The 25,616-nt window shown below is 28.7% G+C and overlaps 3 protein-coding genes across 4 annotated transcripts in view; all 3 read right to left on the bottom strand.

The window, feature by feature from the left end:
- LOC147803279 (thioredoxin reductase 1, cytoplasmic-like) overlaps positions 1-14,768 on the bottom strand; it is a 29,035-nt gene extending 14,267 nt beyond the window's left edge. Inside the window, exons 1-7 of one of the 2 annotated variants that reach the window (XM_087150733.1) lie at positions 14,164-14,383; positions 9,482-9,594; positions 5,926-6,109; positions 4,107-4,178; positions 2,896-3,057; positions 2,746-2,816; positions 158-309 (exon numbers count right to left, since the gene is read on the bottom strand). Coding sequence is in view for 1 of the 2 variants with exons in the window: in XM_087150732.1 (XP_087006858.1) it covers positions 9,553-9,594; positions 14,164-14,361; positions 14,570-14,641 (312 nt within the window). In the remaining variant the exon portion in view is untranslated. Of the gene's footprint in view, positions 1-157; positions 310-2,745; positions 2,817-2,895; positions 3,058-4,106; positions 4,179-5,925; positions 6,110-9,481; positions 9,595-14,163; positions 14,384-14,569 lie in introns of those variants that run through there. The other variant, XM_087150732.1, reaches the window with a different exon arrangement.
- Positions 14,768-17,220, bottom strand: LOC147803280 (thioredoxin reductase 3-like). Its single transcript, XM_087150483.1, has 7 exons — positions 17,005-17,220; positions 16,599-16,796; positions 16,193-16,390; positions 15,789-15,986; positions 15,383-15,580; positions 14,893-15,173; positions 14,768-14,789 (listed from the first exon to the last, which is right to left on the bottom strand). The coding sequence occupies exons 1-7, from the start codon at positions 17,074-17,076 to the stop codon at positions 14,768-14,770; spliced, it is 1,167 nt and encodes a 388-aa protein (XP_087006609.1). The 5' UTR covers positions 17,077-17,220.
- Positions 17,221-17,787: 567 nt separating this feature from the next.
- Positions 17,788-25,208, bottom strand: LOC147803281 (uncharacterized). The gene is made up of 3 exons (XM_087150734.1): positions 25,098-25,208; positions 19,768-19,798; positions 17,788-18,756 (listed from the first exon to the last, which is right to left on the bottom strand). Exons 1-3 carry the CDS (start codon positions 25,202-25,204, stop codon positions 17,842-17,844), a joined length of 1,053 nt encoding a protein of 350 aa, XP_087006860.1. The 5' UTR covers positions 25,205-25,208; the 3' UTR covers positions 17,788-17,841.
- Positions 25,209-25,616: the final 408 nt, after the last annotated feature.

Consider the following 25,616-nt stretch of genomic DNA (forward strand, 5'->3'; position numbering starts at 1 on the left):
GAGAGACTGATGTCGTATTTTTGACCACAGATAGCTCAGCTGAAAAACAAGTAATGCACAATATGCCCTAAATATGCTTGGTTCAAATAAGCAGGCTTGCTGGATTAGCAAGTGGCATTAGAAACAACACAACAGAGCTGATTATAGTTATATTTACCTGCAAATATTTGGGACAAACAATAAGAAGTGAGCTCGCCGCACTTTACTATACTCAATAAGAAGTGTCCTTTGATTAAAAGCACAACAGGTCAATTTCAGGGCATTCAGGCATCGAATTGGTTTTAACTCATCTTCATAAACAGGTTCATTCTATTAAAATAGAATATGTTTTTAAAAAAAACACTTAAATTAAGACAAAAATTCAAACAATATTTTATATAAATTGCAAAATAAATTAAAGCACTACAAATTATTAATTAGTATAATTCTTCAATTTCGTATAATACCTCATCCTTATAACTTGGATATATTTAGTATTGTTTGTGTATTAAACATAAAATTAATTAGTATTGTTTGTGTATTAAACATAATAATAATTATTGCTGACCTCGCTCTAAAAGGTGAATAAAAATATAAGTAGCTATTAACGAAATATAAGTAGCAATATAAAGTTCCCAATATAAATTAAACAAAATATAAATTAAATAAGATATAAATTAAATTAAATATAAAATAAATTAAATATTTTTATGCATTCACCTAATTTATATTTGATGTACTCTAACTAATCTATTAATAACAGCGAAAAATCTATAGTTGACAACAAGCCAGTTAAGGTAAGTCACAATTGTAAGTCCAACCCCAATTTTCAATAAGAGATTGATCAAAGGTACAAATTAATCATGAACAACATTATAATATTATTGTACTATGTTTCAACAATACTGTTTACTCAAAGTTATTTAATTGATTTAAAATTTAGACTACTACATGAAATAATAATTACCTAAATTTAAGTTCAATAAACCATGAAATTTAATTTTTCTCATTCCAATTATTTTTTAGAGTAACTACAAGTGCTTTAAATTAAAAGTCTACAAATTAAACATGTAACAAAATATTAATATTTATTTATATTACTAATAAAACATTTATTTATATTATTATATAAGTTGTAAAGAAAAAGAAATACCAGGCAACAACAAAAGTAAATTTTAAATCAATAAGGGCATAAATTACAATTTACAATTTAGCTTTACTTTAGTAAACTAGTATGCTTACTCTAGTATGGTTAATATAATTACAAAATAATAATAATAATAATAAATACTCGAAAAATTGGGCAAGCAAATGTTATATTTCTTCTTGGTCTGCACATGAAGAAAATCTAGAATGATAGATTATTCTTTATGTTAGAATTCTAACTTTTTCTGAATTTCAGTCTCATCATGTTGTTTTCTCACACTTAAACCAAACTTTACTTCACATTATTAAATAATCAGTACATCAAACTGAAAAACACATTTAACCTTTATTTTAACACTTAAGATATCTGTCTGGGAAAAAATTAGCTGCTTCGACAAAAATTTTATTATGATTAATATTTAAACTTTTGTTTATTAGCTTTCCAAAACTCTTTAATAAAACTCTTTCTCCGATTTTTAGAAATGAAGCTATATTTATTTTATCATATGTCGAGAGACAAAACAGAAAAGGAAGTAAACTCTTTAAAGTGAAACTATAATGCTGTTTGTTATGCTTTAAGTATTTTAATAATTTTCATTGAAATAAATAATATGCTCCAGACAAATATAATTTCGGACATAAATTTATGAAAAACTATTTTCCTTTTTTTTTTTTTGCTGTCAGAAGTTTCTATCATTTTAAATGCATCTTCTGAAAAAAAAAGTCGCATTTGAGAAAATTTAAATTCACTAACATGCAATACAAAAAAAGTTTATTTTAGAATTTTTTGAAACTTTGTATGCAGATTTGTATAACGTTAACTATGTTTTGAACTAAAAGCTAGGTCTAAGTGAGAATTTACTATTTTTATCAATTTTTTAAAAATGTTTAGAACATTTCTATTGAAAGAATGTTTAGAACATTTCTATTGAAAAAATGTTTAGAACATTTCTATTGAAAGTCAATATCAAACTATATATTTAGTTCCATTTCATTGTATAGGTGAAATTTTTTAAAAATTTTAAGTCAAAACATGAGTAGCAATATTATTGATCAAGAAAAAAATTAATTTCGATATTTATGCACTGCAATTTGTTTTAGAGCTGTTTGCCTGACATGAAAAATTGGCAGTTTTTAAGCTTAAATTTGAAAATTATTTTGAAAAAATATTTTATGAGCTTTTAAAGTTTAATTTAAACTTAAAACTTCAGGACCCTTTTTTATTAAAATAAAATTTTAATTAATACTATTTCAAAAAAAAGTATCAAACCCAGTCGGATGTCTTGAAGTGAAAATTAACATATTTTAAAAATGATATTTGAAAATAGTCCTTGCAAAGCAATAGAAAAAATTTAAAAGACTTCTTTGGATCGAGATATATTTATAATGCTAAAAAAGTTTCACAACTTCCAAGAAAAGCTTTACAATTCAGCATGCTAACAAAAAGTATTTGAGTACTTTTTGAATGCATCCAGCATTTTGCAATTTTTTTTTCTATACTTCAACATATTTGACAAACTGTGCAAGATTATTTAACAAAAAAATTAAAATCAGAAAATACCCACACAAATTAGCCACAGAGAACTATTTTATTTATGGATAAAAAAAAGATATAATTACTTCAGCTTCATTTCCAGTAATTGTCCATACTTTGATATAATCTGAAGCAGACAAACCATCAACGATGTCATCTAGAATAAGGAAAAAAAATTAAAACTGGACAACAATTAAGCTTTTATCTTCTCTGTTAAGTTCAAGTGGCATATTTACCATGACTTTTCACAGGACGCGTATTGCACTCATTTAATCAGGGTTAACACGTGAGGATAAAGTGAATAGAATATCTAACGTGAGAATATCCATTACAAGAATCTCTGCATAATATCCATTGCAAAACAGCCGCATATCATTCGATTTAGACACATGATAAGACTGAAACACAAAAATTATAATTAGTTAACATAGTATAATAAAGGACTTTAAAATCAGTTTGAATAAAATTAATTTTTATAAAAATGACTGATTTGTTGCCCATCTGCACCCAATGTTCTTTTTTTATCGTCGACCACTTTAGCCGCCTTTTTATGAATGCTTAAATCATATGCAGTAATCTTAATCAAATATTGCAACCTTATTAAACTTGAAGTTCACTTGTATTACAGCCGTTTTTTAACATAAAAAAATTTATTTTATTGACTGCAGATCTATATTAAATGTTATCTCATTTATTTAAAAAATTAGTTAAATTTCCCACTAGTTAAAGTTGGAAAATTCTGGGGAAAGTGGCATTCATACATAGTGGGACACCATTTCTTAGCAATATTCGGAAATACAAAAATAATCACAAAATTTAAAGAGGTGTATAAGTAACAAAAAATTCAATTACATGATTTCTCTTTGTCGCAAGGCATGCAACACCGACCATACGAGCACAGAACGCGTGAGATGCCGACAGTGAAGGGGTTAACCTTTCCTAGTAGAGCAAAACTCCAATTCCACAAAAATTTGTTCAGTGGGGGGGGGGGGGAGAGAAGATGGTTTAGAAACATTCTTTATCACTAACACCAGATCCATATTAATTTTCCTAACTGATGCCAACAATTTAAATGGAAAGCTAATGCGTTTTACTATATGTATATCAGACAGTAAGCAATAGATTAACAAAACAAAAAATTGATAATGATTGATAAAAAAAAATGAAAAAATGATTGATAAAAAAAATTAACTTTAACTTAAAGCTTAAACTTTAAAGAAGGAAATAACTAAAATATTAATAATAGCATACTACTTAGATATTGTGGATTCGTCAAATTTAAATAGACCCACAATCAAAATTTCTTTTAAAATTAGCTTATACTCCCAATGAAGAGTTTCCCATACCTTTTAGTTTCATTTAATATCAGACATGATTTGAAAACAATATCTTACTAAAAATGCATTTTAAAATATGAGAAAAATTTCAAAATAATAAAAAGTCATACATGAATGGCTGTGTGAATATACTGCAACTCTCAAGACAAACACCACCAGTTACATCCCATAAAGACATCTCTCTAAATAGTTAGAATAGAGATATTAAATTAAGTAAAATGTATAAATATATATTACAAAATCAAATGTATGGAATTATAAATAATTTTTTTCCATCCTTGAATTAAAATTTAAAAACATGAGTTGAAGATAAATAAATTTTAATAATTTTTGTAATTAAAATTCATATATAGCTTATAATGTCGAAACAAAAGTACTAAAAAATTCAATTTAAATCATGTTTGATTAAAAAATACCAAGATATTCTGAAAAATATTTGCAATAGTACAATAAATGAGCAAAAATATATATATATCTAAGTTACAATAAGAATCCTTAACCTTCCTCGGCATCACGCCAAAACCACGAACTTTGGCAATAAACAGTTTCGTATTTTTAGTATGGTACTAACAATATTTCATATTTTGTTTCCCATGCGATGCAATGAATGAGCATAATAAAACACTTAGGATATTTTTACGAGAGCAAAATATAATAATTTTAACAAGATATATATAAATTTTTACAGTAGTATATGTAATTATATGACATGTGTAGAAATTGATTTTTTTTTAACCCTTTTGGATGCAAAAGGCCCAGTCTGTGTCGGAAAAAAATGCATATTACTAGCCGCTAGCAATTTAAAACTATTTATAGAAATAACAACTAGAAACTAAATGTACCTAAAACTAATGGTCCACAATATTTAACAACTATTTTTCAAATAACATAAACCTCAAGTAATAAATCTGCCTACTATGTATGGTGACAGTTGCTAATATAGTTAATCTTCATCTAACATTTCTTGTGTTGAGAAAAGCTATGTGTTTGCAATTCTTATTTTACCCTGATTGCAAACACAGCAAGCTTATAGTAATAACCCATAGGCTCATGTAGTTGGCTCACAGTGGGTCGCAGCTTTCAAGTCCGTTATTACATTGCCAGCGTGAGAAGAGCTGAGCAGCTGTAGCTTTTTCTTAGTGTATTAAAAAAATTATAATTTGGAGAAAAGACTATAGAGAAAGTATGTTTATTTTCTTAAAATTCAATGGTAATATAAGGTTGACTATGGGGGAAATAATAGTAAATCAATGGGTTAATCATGCAAGTTAAATTGTTAAATATCCTTTTAAAATTAAGATACAGCTTCCTAAATAAAAATTTCATTTTGGTAACAATAGTTTGTATTAAAATCTTATCAGTAAATGCTTAAAAAAATATTTTTTAATAACTTTTGCATTGAAACATGAAGCACAAAATTTTAACACCGAATAAATATAAAAACTTAATTACACTGTAAATATAATTCATGCATCAATCACTAATTTTCAACAATATTATCATCTAAACATCATAATTTGAAACAACATGACATTTCACAAACCCTTCTGTATAAACTGGTCTACTAGAAAACTATAAAAGTAATTATTGTCTTATATTGTCTTCATGAATTTGACAGACTTGATTGCTTTAACATCCCAAAACACAAAGGCCATTACCTTCTTAAATGACAAGAATTTGACAAGTTGAAAAAGTTTTCTAAATCACTATGACTTCATGATTTATACAACAGTTGATGGCCTCATGTAAATGGATCATACTATTTTTCTAAAAAATCCAAGAAGAGTTTTATTTGTCAACCAGAAAGATGTCTTAATCACTTAAGAACCTCAGTCATTCTAAAATTCTAAAATTGAATGCTATTTTTTATGTAAATATGGAATATTAAATGCAAACTTGTAGCCTGAAATATTGTAACATTATACATACCTGCAAACCTTTATCTGATGTTGATACATTCCAAACACAAATACGACCATCATTACAGCCAGTAACTAAAGTTCTTTGATCATGAGTTAAATGAATAGCAGATACACAGTGTGTTGGGGCCTCATTACCCCATAATACAATAGGGACTACAAGTTGATTTGATATAGTCATGGTGGAACTGAACCTATAAAATATTCACAAAAAAAACTGATCTAAAGATATGAATACAAGCAACGAATTTTAAAAAATTTCTTACTTTCATAAATATATAACAGCTCTTTTATTATTACAAGAAGTCAAAATTAAAAATGAATAAATATTATATTTTATATCTATTATGTATCATAAGAGTAAAAGAGAATGAAACAAAATATTCTTACGGTATTTTTACAAAAGTTCAGTTTCACTTCCTGCCAAGTGAATTTTTCTTTACGAAAAGAATTAATCCTTAAAATTTTACTCACCCTACTGCACTGAGGAGTTGAAAAATAAAACGCAAGGAAAAAAATATAGTTTTAAACATAATGGAAAAAAAATAATGTTTCTTTTTTTTAATAAACTAGCCTGTAGTTTTAGGTTTTAAAAATCATTAGGTTTAAATCCACTCAACCAATTAAACAATACCATATTTATAAGAAATGGATGCATTGCGTTTGCAGGTAATGAGACAAGAAACAAAACTATCAACTATGATGTTAAATTAGAGTACGTTTACAAATAATTCATAAAAACCTTAATAGGGACACAGATTGATTGAATACAGTCACATCTGAAATTTTTCATGAGAAAAAAAACCATCTGCATACAAGAAAAAATACAAAGGAGCATTATTCCACAGCAGTACCTATTCATACCAACTATAATTATCCAGGTGCCAAGACAAACTCTACATTAAATAACTCTAGACTACTCTACATTGTATTTAAATTAAGTTCATACAAAAGGGAAAAAATATATATAGCCATCCATCCGGGGAAAATTACGATTGTGCCCTTCAAATTTGTTCCTTTCTGAAATATTTTTATGGTTTCTAGAGTGCTATTGCTTGTGACCATTGGGATCGAAGTTTGTGGCCATCTTGACAGAAGTACGGAAGGAAATCTTCGTAATACAAGAAACAATAGATCGTTAGCAAAATACTTTTCATTTATCCACTCAAATTCAAATACATTTATTTTAAGCTTGTAGTGAATGACAGTTGATGTTAATACAGTTTTTTTTCTCAAATATTAATTAATTCATTAAATAGGGATGAGCAAAAAACGAAATGGATATTTCTGATGGGTTAAGCGTTAATCATTGTTTTAAATTTTACAATAAGCAATTCAGTTTTTTGCATATTTTAATAATAACATCAGTAATAATTTGTAACATAGCTCTACCATTGATAAACACAAAATTTAGCTTAAATAATACAATTAGCTTAAACAATTTAGCTTAAATAATACTAGTAATTTCCATTCTATTTAATGGATCTTCTTTTAAAATAAGCGAAAATTTAAATTGAATTAAACTTATTAAAATTAAACCTAACCAATTTCTTAAAAATTTAAAACTGCAAATAACACGCTAATTTTTAACAATCAAATACTGTTAAGTATGACTACTCAAAAACTACTCTTTAATATATGTTGATTTTAAATCTCTATATAAAACAGAAATAAATAAATTGTTTCTTACTTAAGTATTTTTGAAAAAATTGTTAGTTTTCTGATACTATATTATATTTAAATTCTATTGTATTAAACAAATTATATTACTATTTAATTAATTCTGTTCTACTACAGTTAATTCCTGGAATATAAAATTTAAGCTTGAAATATATCTACGATACTTATTGCGGAACAATTCTATTAGTTTTTTTTTCTATTTCATGCAGTTACTTACAATCCTGGAAGAAGCAACCAATAAGATTTGTTTTTTTCTGAACTTATAACTCCATTTAAATCTCCCCATAGTATTAAAATAATTACATATTTTATTTTACAACATAACATTTAAAGTATATTTAAACAAATATCAAGTGTTAATAGAGTGCAAAACAACTATTAAAAAAGAGCTATGTCGTGTATACACATGTTTGCACATAAGCATCTCAAGACAATAAAATAGGGGTAATAATGTTTAAGAACATATTATTCACAAACATACACTAACATAATGCGGCTAATCAGTAATATGTAATAGAAAAAAATTAGTGAAAACTAAACTTTCTAAGTTGCTTAATATCACATTCTGAACGTTTAGATGAAATTTCAATTTCTAAGCCCATGATTGAAATCCAACTGTATGTATTAAAAACAAATTACCTCTAATAATAAAATCTAACACCTCTGAAAGCGAAGCATTTTTAGTCTTTGAATAAAAATCAATTTTATCAAATTATTGTTTATATATTTTGTGGAGTTAACTTGTTAATGTATAAAAAATTAAAAATAAATGCAGCATATTTTTAAAAGTAAAAATTTTAATATATTCCACATAAATTTATTCAATATTATGTAACTGAAGAGTTTCATTATATAAAAATAAACTAAATAAATAAAGACTATATTTTTTGTTGATTAAATACATTATCATTAAGTCAAAAAAAAACTAACTTCAAAACGTGTTTAAATAATTTACATAGCTGCCAGCATGGATAGGAAAAAATCCAGTAGATTTTACGAAATATAAATTTCATGATAATTGTCTCAAAGTGTACTAAATATTTTACGCATAAGAAATTTTAGGGATTTTATAGTCATCAAAATAGAAAAACTGCCATATTTTCCAGTTATGATTAAAATTAAATGAACTTGAAATTATATGTATGATGTTAACTCATAATTTTGAATAGTAAATAGGCATTTAATTCATCAAAGATAGTTAAAAGATTATTTAATTAACTTAAAAAGCAAATTCGGAATGAAAATAAACTTAATATTTAAGAACAAAAAAAAATTTTAAACTAATATTCATAAATGAGGCTCGCTTCATTATGTATTAGTAACACTTATTTAAATATTCAAGCAAGCAATAATCTGCATAAAATTTTTATTTCAGGTGAGATTTTTTAAGGAAATTTACCCAATTTTTGGGAATTTTCTAAAATATACAAAAATCAGGATTTTTATGAAATCAGTTGACCAGGAGAAACTGACAAAATCCAGTAGTCTACCGGAAAAAAAAGTAGAGTTCGTAGTTATCAATCTAATGTTTTAAGAAGCATATCCTAAATTTAAATAAATAAATGAATAAAAAAAGTGGAAATAATGCTTATTGATAAGAACTATTTAATATAATTACATTGCTGATAAGGAAAAAAAATAATAGCATCAATGAATTAAGTTTTCGTAATGCCATATAATAGATTGAGAAAGATTTGCGTTAAAATGAGGGATCATTATTAATTGCAAAAACTCCATGGACATTCATAGCTGATTGTGAATTTCCCTGAAAACTCTAGGTTTTCCCTTTGACCACCCAGAACTAAGTTATTTCTTTCCACCTGTCTTGATGTTTTGCTTAAATTTAAAGAAATGTGGCAGATAAGTTAAAATGAAATAAAACTTACTTTCCAAACATAAGCTTTAGTGCTGCTGGAACCACAAGCTAAGTATTGATCATCAGCACTTAATGCTAACTTTATGTAATAGGTATTACATTTGAATCCATCCTAAACAGTTTCTGTTAAAATACAAATGAAATTAGCTATATTTACTAACTAAAAAAATTTTTAAGAAAGGAGTTGTTAAAACTCCAGTAAAAAATTACAATTACGGAAAGAATAAGTTTACATTTGGTTATTGTACAGTGAGCAGTAGTTTTACCTGTTTGCAATCAGATACAATTAAATTTTAGAGAACATAGTACTTCGGGAGAAATCCTTCATAAGTAACTCTTTACTGAAATTATTTAAAATTTTGTATAGAAAAATAGTGTTCATGTTAACTTAGAATAAACCATAAAGTTTCAAAAGCTGGAAAAAAAATTTCAAAGCATCAAAATGTAAACAAATTACAAAAGGATTATTTAGGATTTATTATTTACAGGGCTGGAAATCCAAAATATAAAAATTATGGGAAATTTATGAATGCTGATTCTCTAATAGAAGTAATTTCTAATACCAACAAGGATTCTAAGATATACAATTGGTTATACATAGTGCATAGCCAAATCTTTCAACAAAAAATAAACACCTTTTAAGTACTTTTTAAGCACTATTATACATTAACAAAATGCAAAATAATTTTTAAAGACTTTAGATGATCATGATAAAATAACTAGTTTCTGACAAAGAACTATCTTTTCTTGATTATTATTAGCATTATAAAATGGACAAGAGATTTTTCGGTTCGATATCAGAGGGTGAAAATCTGAAATTGAGAATGTCTTGCAAAATGCAGCAGAGTTGCACATGAAAAGGCAATAATCTCACCGAACGCAGCTCAGTAGACGCGGACTCACAAGTATTTAATCAAACATGTAAAATGATGGCGCTTTCATACGCTATGAACCGACTGTACATCGAAATAGATTGCGAAAACGTTGAATAGAACAATGTGAAATGCAAGCTTTTGCATTGAGGGGATTTATTTATCGACTACATCAACCTTCATCTATCAGAAGGTACCTCTAGATAGAATCAAGTTAACATGTCTTATATACTAGTGGATTGGTATTCAATATTTATAGTGGTAGTTACGCCACAGCATAATACGTGGCGAAAATCGACATGAGAATGAAAAAAATCTCATTTTCGAAAAGGGAAAATTAAGCACTTTTTGAAAACAACCAATGAAAAAAGCACCTTGGTTTAAAAAAAAACAAAATAAGCACCTTTAAGTACTTTTTAAAAACGCTACGCATCATCATGATTTGCCTTTATGGAAAAAAATACTTTCATTTTTAAAAATCCCAAACAATGAATTTAAAACTACCCACAACTTATATATATATATACAATGAAACTTTAATTATTCGAAAGGCTGTAACTTGAAGTTTTGATAAATTAGTATTTTCGTAACTTAGTCATTTAAATAAACTAGTATTTAAAAGTATTTTAGTCACTCCAGAGAAAATTTCAGTTTTAACACAAAATTTCTATCAATTACTTGAAGCTCTATAACTATTTTTTTTTCCATGATAATTAGAAGAAATTTGTGCTTCCCGAATTCTAAAATATAAGAAAATATACATAAAAGATATTTTATTTGAATGTGAATTATTTTAGTAAAAGGTATTTATAATAAATCATTTAAACCAGGGTTTCTCAAAGTTCGCACCGGGGGGGCATGGAAAAATTATCCCGAGTAAAGAAAAAAATTTTAAAATTTGAATATTTTACAACAGACATGAGGCATAGTGGCAAAGTTTGTATTTGAGAGAATTTTATTCTACCAAATTAAAACACAATTTTGGCTGAAAAACTCCAAAATCAGACAGCCCATTAAACGATAGTTATCAGAGTAAATAGGAAATGTTTTGTAAAACATTATTTTAAAGAAACCGGTGGGGGAAATTTTAAACTAAAAACATTGTGTTTGGGTTACATATTAGGCTCAAAGAATTTTTTGCACCTCTGTTAATATGCATGTGAGAAGAATCTTAAAAGAATCAGAAAAATGCAAGCAGTGTTTTTGTAATCATTGTGCTAATAAGTAAGAAACTAAGTTCTAATCATTGCGCTATATCTTTAGTGGTTTTATTTATTTTAAATTTATGAGGGTTCTTTAACCTTATGATTTATGCAATGACATTGACTTCAGTTGTTCTGTGATCTTATTTCCATTATTATTGTATTTATAAAATTTTTAACAGCTTATATATTCTGAAAATTGTCATGGCTTGATATGTGCACAGCTGTATAGACGTTGAATATTACAAATTTTTGATGTACTGTTGTTGTATAACAGAGTTTCCACCCTTTTAACAAAGCAAAAATTAAGCATAAAATACAAAATTGTATTACACTAACTACTAGAAATTAATGCTTTAGGGTCTGGAAGTGTTTCAGGTTTACTTCCCACCAGGTATAATTATACTGTAAATATGACAGCACGCAGTATTATTGCCTTATATGCAACATTGTACCCAGTAAGTAAAAGTTCTACGCTATGTTTACTGCATTCTTACATTCACAATTTCAAGTTGTAGAATACATTAAACTCAATTTTGATACTTGTTAAACATATTATTGAATAATAAATAGGTTAGAAACCCACAGAACAAGATGTAAATATTCTTGAATTAATTTTAAAATAAAAATGGTCTAATATCATAGAAAGGTTTCAACCTAATTATAATAAGTTTAAAAGTATCTTATTAATTATCCGTCTGAATTTTTTGTTATTTAAAACGCTAGAAGATTTCAGGTTTCATCGCGATTCAAAATAAAAGTCAAAACAACATTTTTAAAAAACTCAGGGCGGTTTCTGATGCAATACATACTAAATTTTTTTTAAGGGGAAATGGAGGGCGGAAAAAAGTAGTGTAATCCCCCGATTTGAAAGTTTGCTTATGAGGCATATTTCTTTAATTCCCAACAACATAAAAAAAGAAAAGGGGAAATAACAGTCAACACCTTCAAATAAAAAATTAAAATAAGAAAAAGTTTATCAAAAATGACTTTAAAAAATGGTGCGATATCACGAATGCTAACATGTGGTAACAAATCTCAGATCTTTCTTGCAAACTCTATTTTGAATCTTGTAAATCCAATTCAATCTCGGAACTTGAATTTTCAATGTAAAGATAGATCAAAATAAATTAAAAAGAAAACTGATAATTATAGCTATCTTTATGCAACAATAAATTTCTTCAAAACTAAATGGTATATATAAATGACTAAAGAATAAATGCATGCAAAAACAAATGATAAGAAAACTTGATGCTACAAATCTTAATCTGGATTCAAAAAACAAAAAAAATAGGAAATTAAATAATTACTTTAAAAGTACAAATCCTGCTAAAAATATTCAGAGCTTGCACACATCTCCATTGATAATTAGTTTTTGTTTATAAAAAGAGCCTCTTTCTGCCAGATACGTGAATGAGCTAAAAGCTAGTTACTTATTGTTACGTTAAAGATTATTTTTTCCTCATCCCGAGGAACTTTTAATTATTTACCGTTTTGAAGCAGAGAGTGTGTCACTAATTTGTTATTTATTTTGTATGCATTAATTTGTATTAAAACGTTCATCTGTTCTATATATATTGGACTGTATTAACTAGGTAAGTTTAAAGAGGTTATTAATTTAAAAAAACAAATTATCTATATAATACAAGGTTTGCATCATAAAGATTTTTCATTATAGTGCATAGTACTCATTTAAATTATCTGAGGAAAGAAGACTGCTATGATTTTGGCATTATTGATAATAGTTAATGAATATTCACAAAATAACATGAACATTCACAAAAAAAACTTGAAATAAAATATTTGTGCCAGTGAGAACTTGATAGTTTGGTGTAAAAGCAAACATCCTATTTTTTTTATTACGAGATAGAAAATTTCTGGTACATTAGCATAACGTAAGCTGAATAAACCAAATATGTATATTTTTAAATTAAAAAAAATTTACATATAAATAATCGATTATTAAATTATTAAGCATTTAAAAAATTATTAAAAGGAATTATTCCAGTCAAAAAAATTTCACATTGTTCAGTTACATTTGCCTTCAAATAAAGAGGCATAACGCTATTGAATCTGATACAGTCTAGAGACTTTAAATTAATAGCTGTATAGTATGCTTTAAAAGTTTTCATTGTGTAGTATATTTCGGAATAGTCTTGAATAAATTATCTTAACTTTTCTTATTCTTAATTTTCAAACTATTTTATGGCGTAGTAGACATTTAAATCCAAAGCTTTCAGAATCTTTCGTAATTTTGCCAGCATTTTAAGTTTAAACATTAAAGTGGCATAACAGATGAACTTTTAAATTATTTATAAGTAGTGGTGTGTAAAATAAGTTCAAGTGATAAATATAGTTCAATAACTAAACTTTAGTTCAATAACTAAAGTTTTTCCAGGACTTTTCTCCAAGCAGAAGAGATAATCACCAACAAAGAAAAAAATAATAGCAATAAACATTTCATATACAGTATGTTGAGATCTTCTAGGTAGCATAATAGTTAACAAAAAGGAAAAAAAATAATCTTCGAATAACCTTTTGTAGGTTGATATTACTCCTCCCTTTAATAGGGCAGATTGAAGCTTAAAAACCATTTTAAAATCTAAATGTATATATACCTTTGTAGGAACACAAGGTCTGAGAAATTTTATGCCTTCCCCCTGCATGTAGTTGCCAATTCTTTCAGTCATGTCTTGATCGAAACCTCGAAGCAATATAGAACGAACCGTGACATCCAACCCAATTCCTGCTATAAATTCAGCACATTCCAAAGCAGCATATAAATTTCCAATAACTAAAGTGTTTCCAGGACTTTTCTAAAAAGAGAAGAGAACATCACTAACAAAGAAAAAAATAATAGCAATTAACATTTCACATAAAGTATGTTGAGATCATAATGTTATAATAGTTAACAAAAATAAAAAAAAAATCTACGAATAACCTTTTGTAGGTTGATATTACTCCTCCCTTTAATAGGGCAGGTTGAAGCTTAAAAACCATTTTAAAATCTAAATGTATATATACCTTTGTAGGAACACAAGGTCTGAGAAATTTTATGCCTTCCCCCTGCATGTAGTTGCCAATTCTTTCAGTCATGTCTTGATCGAAACCTCGAAGCAATATAGAACGAACCGTGACATCCAACCCAATTCCTGCTATAAATTCAGCACACTCCAAAGCAGCACATAAAGCTCCAATAACTAAAGTGTTTCCAGGACTTTTCTAAAAAGAGAAGAGAACATCACTAACAAAGAAAAAAATAATAGCAATTAACATTTCACATAAAGTATGTTGAGATCATAATGTTATAATAGTTAACAAAAATAAAAAAAAAATCTACGAATAACCTTTTGTAGGTTGATATTACTCCTCCCTTTAATAGGGCAGGTTGAAGCTTAAAAACCATTTTAAAATCTAAATGTATATATACCTTTGTAGGAACACAAGGTCTGAGAAATTTTATGACTTCCCCCTGCATGTAGTTGCCAATTCTTTCAGTCATGTCTTGATCGAAACCTCGAAGCAATATAGAACGAACCGTGACATCCAACCCAATTCCTGCTATAAATTCAGCACACTCCAAAGCAGCACATAAAGCTCCAATAACTAAAGTGTTTCCAGGACTTTTCTAAAAAGAGAAGAGAACATCACTAACAAAGAAAAAAATAATAGCAATTAACATTTCACATAAAGTATGTTGAGATCATAATGTTATAATAGTTAACAAAAATGAAAAATAAAATATACGAATAACCTTTTGTAGGTTGATATTACTCCTCCCTTTAATAGGGCAGGTTGAAGCTTAAAAACCATTTTAAAATCTAAATGTATATATACCTTTGTAGGAACACAAGGTCTGAGAAATTTTATGCCTTCCCCCTGCATGTAGTTGCCAATTCTTTCAGTCATGTCTTGATCGAAACCTCGAAGCAATATAGAACGAACCGTGACATCCAACCCAATTCCTGCTATAAATTCAGCACATTCCAAAGCAGCACATAAATTTCCAATAACTAAAGTGTTTCCAGGACTTTTCTAAAAAGAGAAGAGAACATCACTAACAAAGAAAAAAATAATAGCAATTAACATTTCACATAAAGTATGTTGAGATCATAATGTTATAATAGTTAACAAAAATAAAAAAAAAATCTACGAATAACCTTTTGTAGGTTGATATTACTCCTCCCTTTAATAGGGCAGGTTGAAGCTTAAAAACCATTTTAAAATCTAAATGTATATATACCTTTGTAGGAACACAAGGTCTGAGAAATTTTATGCCTTCCCCCTGCATGTAGTTGCCAATTCTTTCAGTCATGTCTTGATCGAAACCTCGAAGCAATATAGAACGAACCGTGACATCCAACCCAATTCCTGCTATAAATTCAGCACACTCCAAAGCAGCACATAAAGCTCCAATAACTAAAGTGTTTCCAGGACTTTTCTAAAAAGAGAAGAGAACATCACTAACAAAGAAAAAAATAATAGCAATTAACATTTCACATAAAGTATGTTGAGATCATAATGTTATAATAGTTAACAAAACAAAAAAAAATCTACGAATAACCTTTTGTAGGTTGATATTACTCCTCCCTTTAATAGGGCAGGTTGAAGCTTAAAAACCATTTTAAAATCTAAATGTATATATACCTTTGTAGGAACACAAGGTCTGAGAAATTTTATGCCTTCTCCCTGCATGTAGTTGCCAATTCTTTCAGTCATGTCTTGATCGAAACCTCGAAGCAATATAGAACGAACCGTGACATCCAACCCAATTCCTGCTATAAATTCAGCACATTCCAAAGCAGCATATAAATTTCCAATAACTAAAGTGTTTCCAGGACTTTTCTAAAAAGAGAAGAGAACATCACTAACAAAGAAAAAAATATCAGCAATTAACATTTCACATAAAGTATGTTGAGATCATAATGTTATAATAGTTAACAAAAATAAAAATAAAATCTACGAATAACCTTTTGTAGGTTGATATTACTCCTCCCTTTAATAGGGCAGGTTGAAGCTTAAAAACCATTTTAAAATCTAAATGTATATATACCTTTGTAGGAACACAAGGTCTGAGAAATTTTATGCCTTCCCCCTGCATGTAGTTGCCAATTCTTTCAGTCATGTCTTGATCGAAACCTCGAAGCAATATAGAACGAACCGTGACATCCAACCCAATTCCTGCTATAAATTCAGCACATTCCAAAGCAGCATATAAATTTCCAATAACTAAAGTGTTTCCAGGACTTTTCTAAAAAGAGAAGAGAACATCACTAACAAAGAAAAAAATAATAGCAATTAACATTTCACATAAAGTATGTTGAGATCATAAAGTTATAATAGTTAACAAAAATAAAAAAAAAATCTACGAATAACCTTTTGTAGGTTGATATTACTCCTCCCTTTAATAGGGCAGGTTGAAGCTTAAAAACCATTTTAAAATCTAAATGTATATATACCTTTGTAGGAACACAAGGTCTGAGAAATTTTATGCCTTCCCCCTGCATGTAGTTGCCAATTCTTTCAGTCATGTCTTGATCGAAACCTCGAAGCAATATAGAACGAACCGTGACATCCAACCCAATTCCTGCTATAAATTCAGCACATTCCAAAGCAGCATATAAATTTCCAATAACTAAAGTGTTTCCAGGACTTTTCTAAAAAGAGAAGAGAACATCACTAACAAAGAAAAAAATAATAGCAATTAACATTTCACATAAAGTATGTTGAGATCATAATGTTATAATAGTTAACAAAAATAAAAAAAATTCTACGAATAACCTTTTGTAGGTTGATATTACTCCTGCCTTTAATAGGGCAGGTTGAAGCTTAAAAACCATTTTAAAATCTAAATGTATATATACCTTTGTATATATATTTTGTTTTCCCTTCCAAGTAGAAATAACCTTTTACGCTTCGCAATTTTAAGTAATGTGCTAAATAAATTTTATTTTATAAATCAATCTCAATCACTTAAATTTAATAGAAAACATGTACCTATAGATGCAAGCACTCTAATCTGTTAAAAAAAAAACTATGAACGAATAAGGTTTACAGAATTCAGAAAAATAAATATAATTATCATAATATTTTATTTAGTTCTTTTCAAATATTTAAGTCTACGTAACTATACTTCGTTGGATTTCCAGTTAAAGGAAATTAAGTTTTAACGGCAAATAATTTAACGCTGACATTTAAGGATGAATAATGTTCTAGATTCCAAAATAATAACTTACTTAAATGAAAATCTTGGTCTCTTTGGGTTTGCAGAAGGATCTTGAAAAAAGGTTTAAAATTTAAGCAGGGTACTTTTGTGCGTACCGCGGTCTTTTTGAGAGACTGAAGGGAGGATCAATCTTCAAAAACGCTTTGCTTGAGTCGATTAAGAGTGCAAGCCTCGTGCTTCGCCTCCCAGGGTTTCCTCTTTTCCTCTGAGCTTGAGGCTGCTGAGGAACAGGTGGTATTTGCACTGGGGGAGCTTGCACTGGAGGAACTTGCACTGGTGGTGATGCTGGTCGGGGTGTAGATGCTGGTGACGGTGTAGATGCTAGTGGAGGTGTAGATGCTGGTGGGGGTGTAGATACTGGTGGGGGTGTAGATACTGGTGGTGGTGTAGGTACTGGTGGGGGTGTAGATGCTACTGGGGGTGTAGATGCTGCTGGGTGTGTAGATGCTGCTGGGGTTGTAGATGCTGCTGGGGGTGGTGGAGGACTTACAGATGCCAACGGAGGAGAAATAGGTGTTGGAGATCCAACGGGTGATGGTGAGGGTGGTGAAGGCTGGAGCATAGGTGGTGGTGAGGGCTCTTTGACAGGTGAAAGATCCACGGTTCCAGAAGTAGATGGTATTACTTCCTCAGCTTCAATAGGAAAGGTGTTATTCAAGCTGTCACGGATGGATCTTCTGAGCCCGGAGCTGCTCTCTTCTATATCAGCATCTAGTCTGCTCCGGGCTTCTTCGAATGATAGACCTTGCGACACCCTATCGATGAATCGTGCTGCCAGCATCACCATCGTTTCATTCGCCAATGATGTCGCAAGTAGACTAGCTTCGTCTATCATTCGATTCCTCTCCTCTATTCTCTTTCGCCTGTCTTCTTGCTCCTTTTGTTTACGAAATTCGTGAGCCCGCCTTCTTTCCTCTTTGGCAAATTCAACCGTTGTCCTCCGTCTTTTTTCAGCCATTTCTTTCTCCTGGCGTTGCTTTCTGACCTAAAATGTATTCCAATATTATGATTACACATAAAAATCAATCATATTTAGATTCAACAGCATTCAAAAATAAGCAAAGTTATTTTTCGTCATATTATCCAAGTGGATTTAGAGCAAAGGATAGAAATAATTTGAAGCTTTATTTGTGAAATGACTTACCGAGGTAGCAACAAATTTATTCTTTTTTTTCAAATTTACAGTTTTAATTTTAAACTACTTTAAAGTTTTCTTTTTTTTTTTTAATTATTTTTTGAGTTTTGCTTTAAAGTAAAAAATGATAGCCATTGGCTAACTTAAATTTGTTGTTCTAAATAAGCAAAAAACTTATCTGATTTTCTTCACTTTCAGCTGAATCTCTTATTATCATTATATTTTTTCCCTCAAAATTTCTTTTTAATACCACTAATCACTCTTTTTTAAAGTTTTATTTACAATTTTTGGAATGTGACTAAACTTTCGTAATTAGGTATTTTTTTCTAATACGTGGGCACATGTTTTAATTTTATTCTGGAAATCAAAAGAAATTTAAAAAGATTAAATATGCTGATGAAATATAAGAAAATAAAAAAAGAAGAATCAGAAGATGTAGCTAATCGTAGGCACTATTTAAAAAAATTACAAAAGAGCAATATATAAGCTCATTCGCAGGGTAAACCTACTATTTTTGGAGCTGTTGAATTTTATTTTATTACTATCTGTATCTATTTGAGCAGTACAATTTTAATAAGATTCTTTTAATTTTTGTTTTAAATTAATTATTATTTTTTTTAACTTATATGTTCATAATATTTTGATAAATATTACTTTTGGATTTGTTGAACATACTTGGTTATTGCGAGCTCTGCTTAAACAAAAATCCTAGGTTTGATAGAACAATTAAATAAAGACTTTTCGTTTAATTTTAATTAAAGTTTTCTTACATCTTAATTAATTTCTGGATGTTAATTTTTTCTTATTTAATTTAACGTGCACCTATTTAAAAGTACTGTTTAATGAAAATTATATACTCACGTCTTCTGGTGTTTCCACCCCTTGCGTCTTCCTAGAAGAAAATTCTTAGAGTCAAACAATGCACATTATAATTTCTATCATATTATATTTAATAACAAGGATTTCGTATAATTTTATTGCAGTGTGTCTATCACTACAAAAATAAAATTCCAAATCACTAGTATATAATGCAGATTAAATAGATTCTATGTTGGAGCACCTTTTCATAGATGAATGTTGACACTGTCAATAGTTACCCTCCCACATTGGTGACCCGGACGTAATACGGACACACCTACATTGACGGTAACGCCCACTACGATTTTAAAACACGCCTACTTCGATGGATGGTCCACATTGAACTGTTGACTTGCTACTTGTGACCGCGACACTATCCACCTCCTCGCGCTGTTGCTGCTCCGTCTCGATCACACACAACGTTAGCCTGCATACACTCGTCTGCTAATGGCAACACAGGAGCAACCACAAACGAGAACTTAATACAACTCTTATGATCAGCAAGAAGTACGGTGATCTTAATACAGCTCTCCCGCTTTCTCACAAAACAGAAATGAATCACCTTGTGGTTTCCGTTCATTGGATTCTGCCACAGATATAATTCTGGTGGGGGAGTACTGTAGTGTGTCTACCGCTACAAAAATACAATTCACTTGTATGTAAGACATGTTAAATAGATTCTATGTTGGAACAGATTTTCATAGATGAATTTTTCATAGATGAATTAATTTAAGCTAAGATTTTAATAATAATAGATTCAATTTTAACTTTAAAAAATACATTTCATTAATTATTTATTACTTTCTATTTAATAAGAATTATATTTAATGTGAGATATGCAAATTTTGACATCATTTTAAAGGATTTCGAATGACACAATACAAAATTTGCATGAAATGCGTCCCATAGTTCTTGAAAAATTAAAATTTTATAACATTACTTTAAAATAGTATCAATCAAAAACTATGAATTCATTCCAACGCTGTATTTTCTCATATAAATTTGCCTAGTTACAAATAACGTAAAAATTTGCAGACCTTACAATTCTATATTTTTTCAACCCTTTTTTAATTAAAAGTGGTTATTAAAATGTATTTTGGCATGGTACTTATTATATTTAGGAAAAAAGTTTTATAATTTTGAAAAAATTCTTTGGTTTGCTTAAATTATTAAAATTATGTTTTAAAAAGTGGGACCCAAATTTTTGACAGCTCTTCTGATTAAATCATTTGTACCCTATTTTTCAGAAAGCGCTCTTATTTTTATGTTTCAAATCAAAGAGAAAAACGGTATTTAGAGAACGTCTGTTTGATTTTGTAAATTAGTGAGGACTAATTACGTCTGTTTGATTTTGTAAATTAGTGAGGACTAATTACCATATTTGGCACTTCAGTAATATTTCGATCATTATAACAAAATTTAATCAAGCCTATATGTATTTCTTTGATTTAAAGTCAATTACAAAACATTTGGTTGTAGAATTCAAAATAAATAATTCCCAGAATTCAGCTAATAATTTAGCTATTCATATTCAATTATACATATTTAAATCAAGCAATATACCATATTTAGATGTTCACAAATAATGCTGCTAAGATATCGTGAAACACTTATTAAACTCAAAAAGCATGTTAATGAACACAGTTGGACGCGCATTTCAAACTACAAGCATTTTATTCTGTATTTTCAACTTCTTTCATAAATATTGTCTTTTCTAAGAATTAAAGACAAAGATTTTTATGATATCGTTCATTAGCATAAATTACTTAGTATGTTGTATTAAATTAGAGTTTTTTCTTTTCTAAGAAAAAGAAAAGACTGAAAATCAATAGTTGTTTATACAAGGTTGGCATAGATGATATACATTTATAATAGTGGTTGCAAATTTACGTCATTTGAATTTTGAGTTTTAAAACAAAATATGTTCAGTTTAGAGTTTTGAATCGTCTAAAAAGTTACACTACGAACCCAAAGTCTGGGACTAATATGTCCTGTAATAGTTATGCTTAGTGTTTAAATAAGAAAGGAAAAGAAAGTACCTAATTCTTCTTTTGGTTCTTAAGCTTGGGTTTCAAAATAAAATGGAACATTTTTTTTTTCTGCAGCCATTTTCGTAAATATTTTAGAATACGTATAAAAAAAGAAAACCAAAATTATACGAATTGGGAATCACAAATTAGTATTTGTGTGAAAGGAAAAAAACAAAATGTTGAGAAAACAGAAATGTAGAAAGACCATTATTATAGAGTTTCACCGTCAAACTTTGATTTTTATTACATACATTTTTCGCTACTCTAATTTATACACATATCGATCGAGTTTCACTTAAACATTAATTTGGGACCACCTATAAATATATCCTTTTTGTCACATTTTTGATAAAGATTCTAAGAATACTTATTAAAGATGGTATTAACAGAACACCCCTATACAGTTTTAATAAAATTGCCACTCAGTAATGCAGTAAAAACAATTGAATCAAAATGGTTTTGTGTTTTTCAGAGCATCATATATCAAAAGATAAAAAATACAAACAAAGTATTTAATTAAATTTCAGACCAATTAAGAATGTAATTAACAAAAGGGGCTCAATTCCTCTGATCAGAGTGTAGTTAAATAATTTGAAAATAAGAGGCGATAAAGGATAATCCTCTAGCACCCCTCTCCAAGCTTCATCTTAGTTCTTCACCCCTCCGATTTTCCTTCTCCGCTTTTGACAGTTGAAGATTGATTAAGGATTACGCCCACTGAAGAGGGGGGAAACACGTGTGACGATGGAGCATGAACGCGCTTTTTCTTTCGTTACTTGTACCGCCGGTACAAGTTAAAAGTACGTATTTCGTTACTTGTACTTCGTTACTTTTTAAATTTAGAACTTTTACTTGTACTTTCGTTACATTTTTAGGGAAAAAGTACAAGTATTTGTAACGGAAACATCGAATGATATCGTTACTTTTTTCTAAAACTCGGTAAGCTTTCTAAAAAAAAATTTAATTTAAAAATAAATGCTTATGTTTTTTTAATTTATAAAATTTATGTGCAATATTATATTAAAATTAATGTGCATTCACAGCTAACTTTGTGTTTAAATACTCTCTGTTTCAACTTATACTGTACATTCAATTATTTTTTACTATCTCAAAGATCACAAAGCTATCTGAAACCCCGTGTTTGCTTTGCTTATGTTTGTGCTTTTAAAACGCGTTTCTAAAGAGTAAAATAATTTAAATCAAAGGTAATTTAAATAAATAAAAATAATAAATTAAAATTAAAATCAATAGATAAAATTTGTTTTTCGTATAAATCCATAAAAAGTTTGATACTAAAATTATATTATACGATTATATTATAAAATTATATTATAATATTCTTCGAATTTTAAAAATAAATCAATATCCATAACTTTCAAAATTAAAAATAATTAAATAAATAACAACAATTTTGCAAAAACATTAAAGAACATTAGAATATTATTCAATAAAATTTTAGGTTACTTTGAATTTTTGATTTCATTGAAATGTACTTTTAAGTCGTTACTTTTTTTGTTTAATACTTGTACTTTTACTAGTACTTTTTACTAGTTACTTTTTAAAATAAGAACTTTTCACTTTTTACTCGTTACTTTTTTTTAAAAATACTTGTACTTTTACTCGTTACTTATTAAAAGTAACGTTGCCATATATGGTCAAAAGTTCCAATACTTGATCCAGGAATTCCCTCTTCTTCTGGATTAGGTTCAAAATTACAAGTTAGACATTCGTGACCCTAAACTCGAAATTGTGTGGGCTGTCCACAGACGGTTATAAAATAAAACAAATGGGGGCAATCAGATAATTTCTTCTTTTAAAAAAAATGGAACGTTTGTTCCTCTTAATCTTCAGATAGACACGAGACTTAATAATTCCGCATTGAAAAAGAACACTTATTCCAAAGAGATTTTCATTTAAACCAAATTTCAAGAAAAATAAATTCGTGAATATTTAAAAAAATAAATAAATAAAAGTATTCACTTTTGTGCAATAAACTAAAATAATGAATAACCGATTTGAAGAATTTGAATGATTTTTAAAAATAATTAGTTTTAACCCTTTTGGTGGAGATGGGAAACTGGTGTACCTTATATACATACATTTTCTGACTCTCTAATTACAAGTAAAAATGTTTTGGTACTCTTGAATTGTAAAAAATAATCGAATAGTTACTAAAATTAGATTTTCAGAATTATATTTGGTTAAAAATATAAGACCGTCCCATCCGGAAAAAAATGCATTTAAATTAATTTTCTCTTTATATTTTCAAATTTATCAATATTTGATTTTGTAAATTAAAGAAATTTCAATGAGGAAATTGTTTCTTTTATATCTAACCGAATAATTAAGAGCATATTGTTCGAAAGTAAACCATGCTTTAAAATTTAACCCTTAAAGCAAAACGGGAAAGTAAGATGCTGCATTTTATAACCATAAGTACACTAAATGTAATATTTTAACTAATTTTGACCTAAATTTAGCCTACGACAAAAACGATGCTAATTAAGCAGTGCTTCCCAAACTTATGACTTTTGTGTACCCTTTCTAAATGTTTCTTAACGCTGTGTACCACTAATAAAAAAAAAGGAATGTATTTTTTACTAAAAAAAATTGCACAAAAGTTAAAGATCACAACTGGCTGTTGTCACCATTATTTATTAACTCCAACTCTGTAAAAAATAGCCAAAAGAAAAATACGTAATAGTAAATTTTCATGACTAGCATTGTTTTAAATAAATTTTCATGAAATTTTCGTTTGTTGTAAGATATTTCTCATAAGAACGCGCACGAATACCCCCGCTAAACTGTTCCCGTACCCTGGGGGGCACGCGTACCACACTTTGGGAAACACTGTAATAAAGGATTGGCATTTCTTAAAGGGTAAAGCTAGCACCGGGATGGCTGAGGGGATAGATCGTTTGCCTTCCAATGAGGTGTACCGGGTTCAAATTCAGGCGATTGCTGGTCGATACGAATTATGCATCCAGCTTGCACCGACCACAGCGCTGACGTAGAATATCCTCAATGGTTGACGGATCATGGGTTAGAGTCCCCTTGCCGTTAGGCTAACCATGGGAGGTTCTCGTAATCTTCCTCTCCATGTAACTCAAATACGGGTTAGTTCCGGCAGACAGTCCTTCACGAAAGCAAATTTCTGCGAATACTAGGAACAGGAGTTTCCTTGTCTTCTGCATTGTGTACAAAATATTAAAGCTTTATAATTGAATATTAGTAGTCGAATACAAAAAATATTCTCGGCTGTTCAACGACGGTTATTAAATGAAAAGCCTATACTGTACTTACATTTTTTTTCGTTGACCCTCCTGGGAAGAACCAGAAGGGCCGGCACTCCCTGCTGCAGAACCAGAAGCTCCAGCTGCGTCACTAGGTGAAGGGGAATTTCTCTTCATCTTTAAATCTAAAATTATCAAAAATAATATTAGTATACACGAAAGCAATAAAAACTTAGCATTCAATAGATAATAAAATAGATTTTTCTCGTTACAGAATGATGAATAAAGATAATATCTGGTCAACATTTCCAGTTGATCAATTATTATTAGCAATTCTGAAGTGAAGTCCTTATTAATGACGATTTCTATTCTTGAGATTTGAACTATCACTATCGGTGAGTAATTGAAAAAAAAAATGAAGATAGCTGCAGAAAAATTACACAAATTTATCATTTTTTGCAAATATCTTGTGTATTATTTTTGTGTGACAATGAAAAACTAATTGAAACAAGACTGTTTTAAATTATAAATAAACTAAATACAAAACTTACCAGTGAATAAGAGTTGCCAAACTCATATATAAATACGT

Source organism: Parasteatoda tepidariorum, chromosome 9 (assembly GCF_982258835.1).
Source record: "Parasteatoda tepidariorum strain Cologne lab strain chromosome 9, Ptep-v5.0, whole genome shotgun sequence".
Lineage (NCBI taxonomy): Eukaryota > Metazoa > Arthropoda > Arachnida > Araneae > Theridiidae > Parasteatoda > Parasteatoda tepidariorum.

Coding starts and splice junctions, on each gene's coding strand:
- LOC147803280 (XM_087150483.1), bottom strand. CDS start 17,076: ATGACTGAAAGAATTGGCAACTACATGCAGGGGGAAGGCATAAAATTT. Junction 16,797..17,004: donor GACCTTGTGTTCCTACAAAG/GTATATATACAT, acceptor TTCTCTTTTTAG/AAAAGTCCTGGAAACACTTT. Junction 14,790..14,892: donor GTAATATCAACCTACAAAAG/GTTATTCGTAGA, acceptor TTTCTTTGTTAG/TGATGTTCTCTTCTCTTTTT.
- LOC147803281 (XM_087150734.1), bottom strand. CDS start 25,204: ATGAAGAGAAATTCCCCTTCACCTAGTGACGCAGCTGGAGCTTCTGGT. Junction 19,799..25,097: donor GAGGGTCAACGAAAAAAAAT/GTAAGTACAGTA, acceptor ATTTTCTTCTAG/GAAGACGCAAGGGGTGGAAA. Junction 18,757..19,767: donor GGGTGGAAACACCAGAAGAC/GTGAGTATATAA, acceptor AATACATTTTAG/GTCAGAAAGCAACGCCAGGA.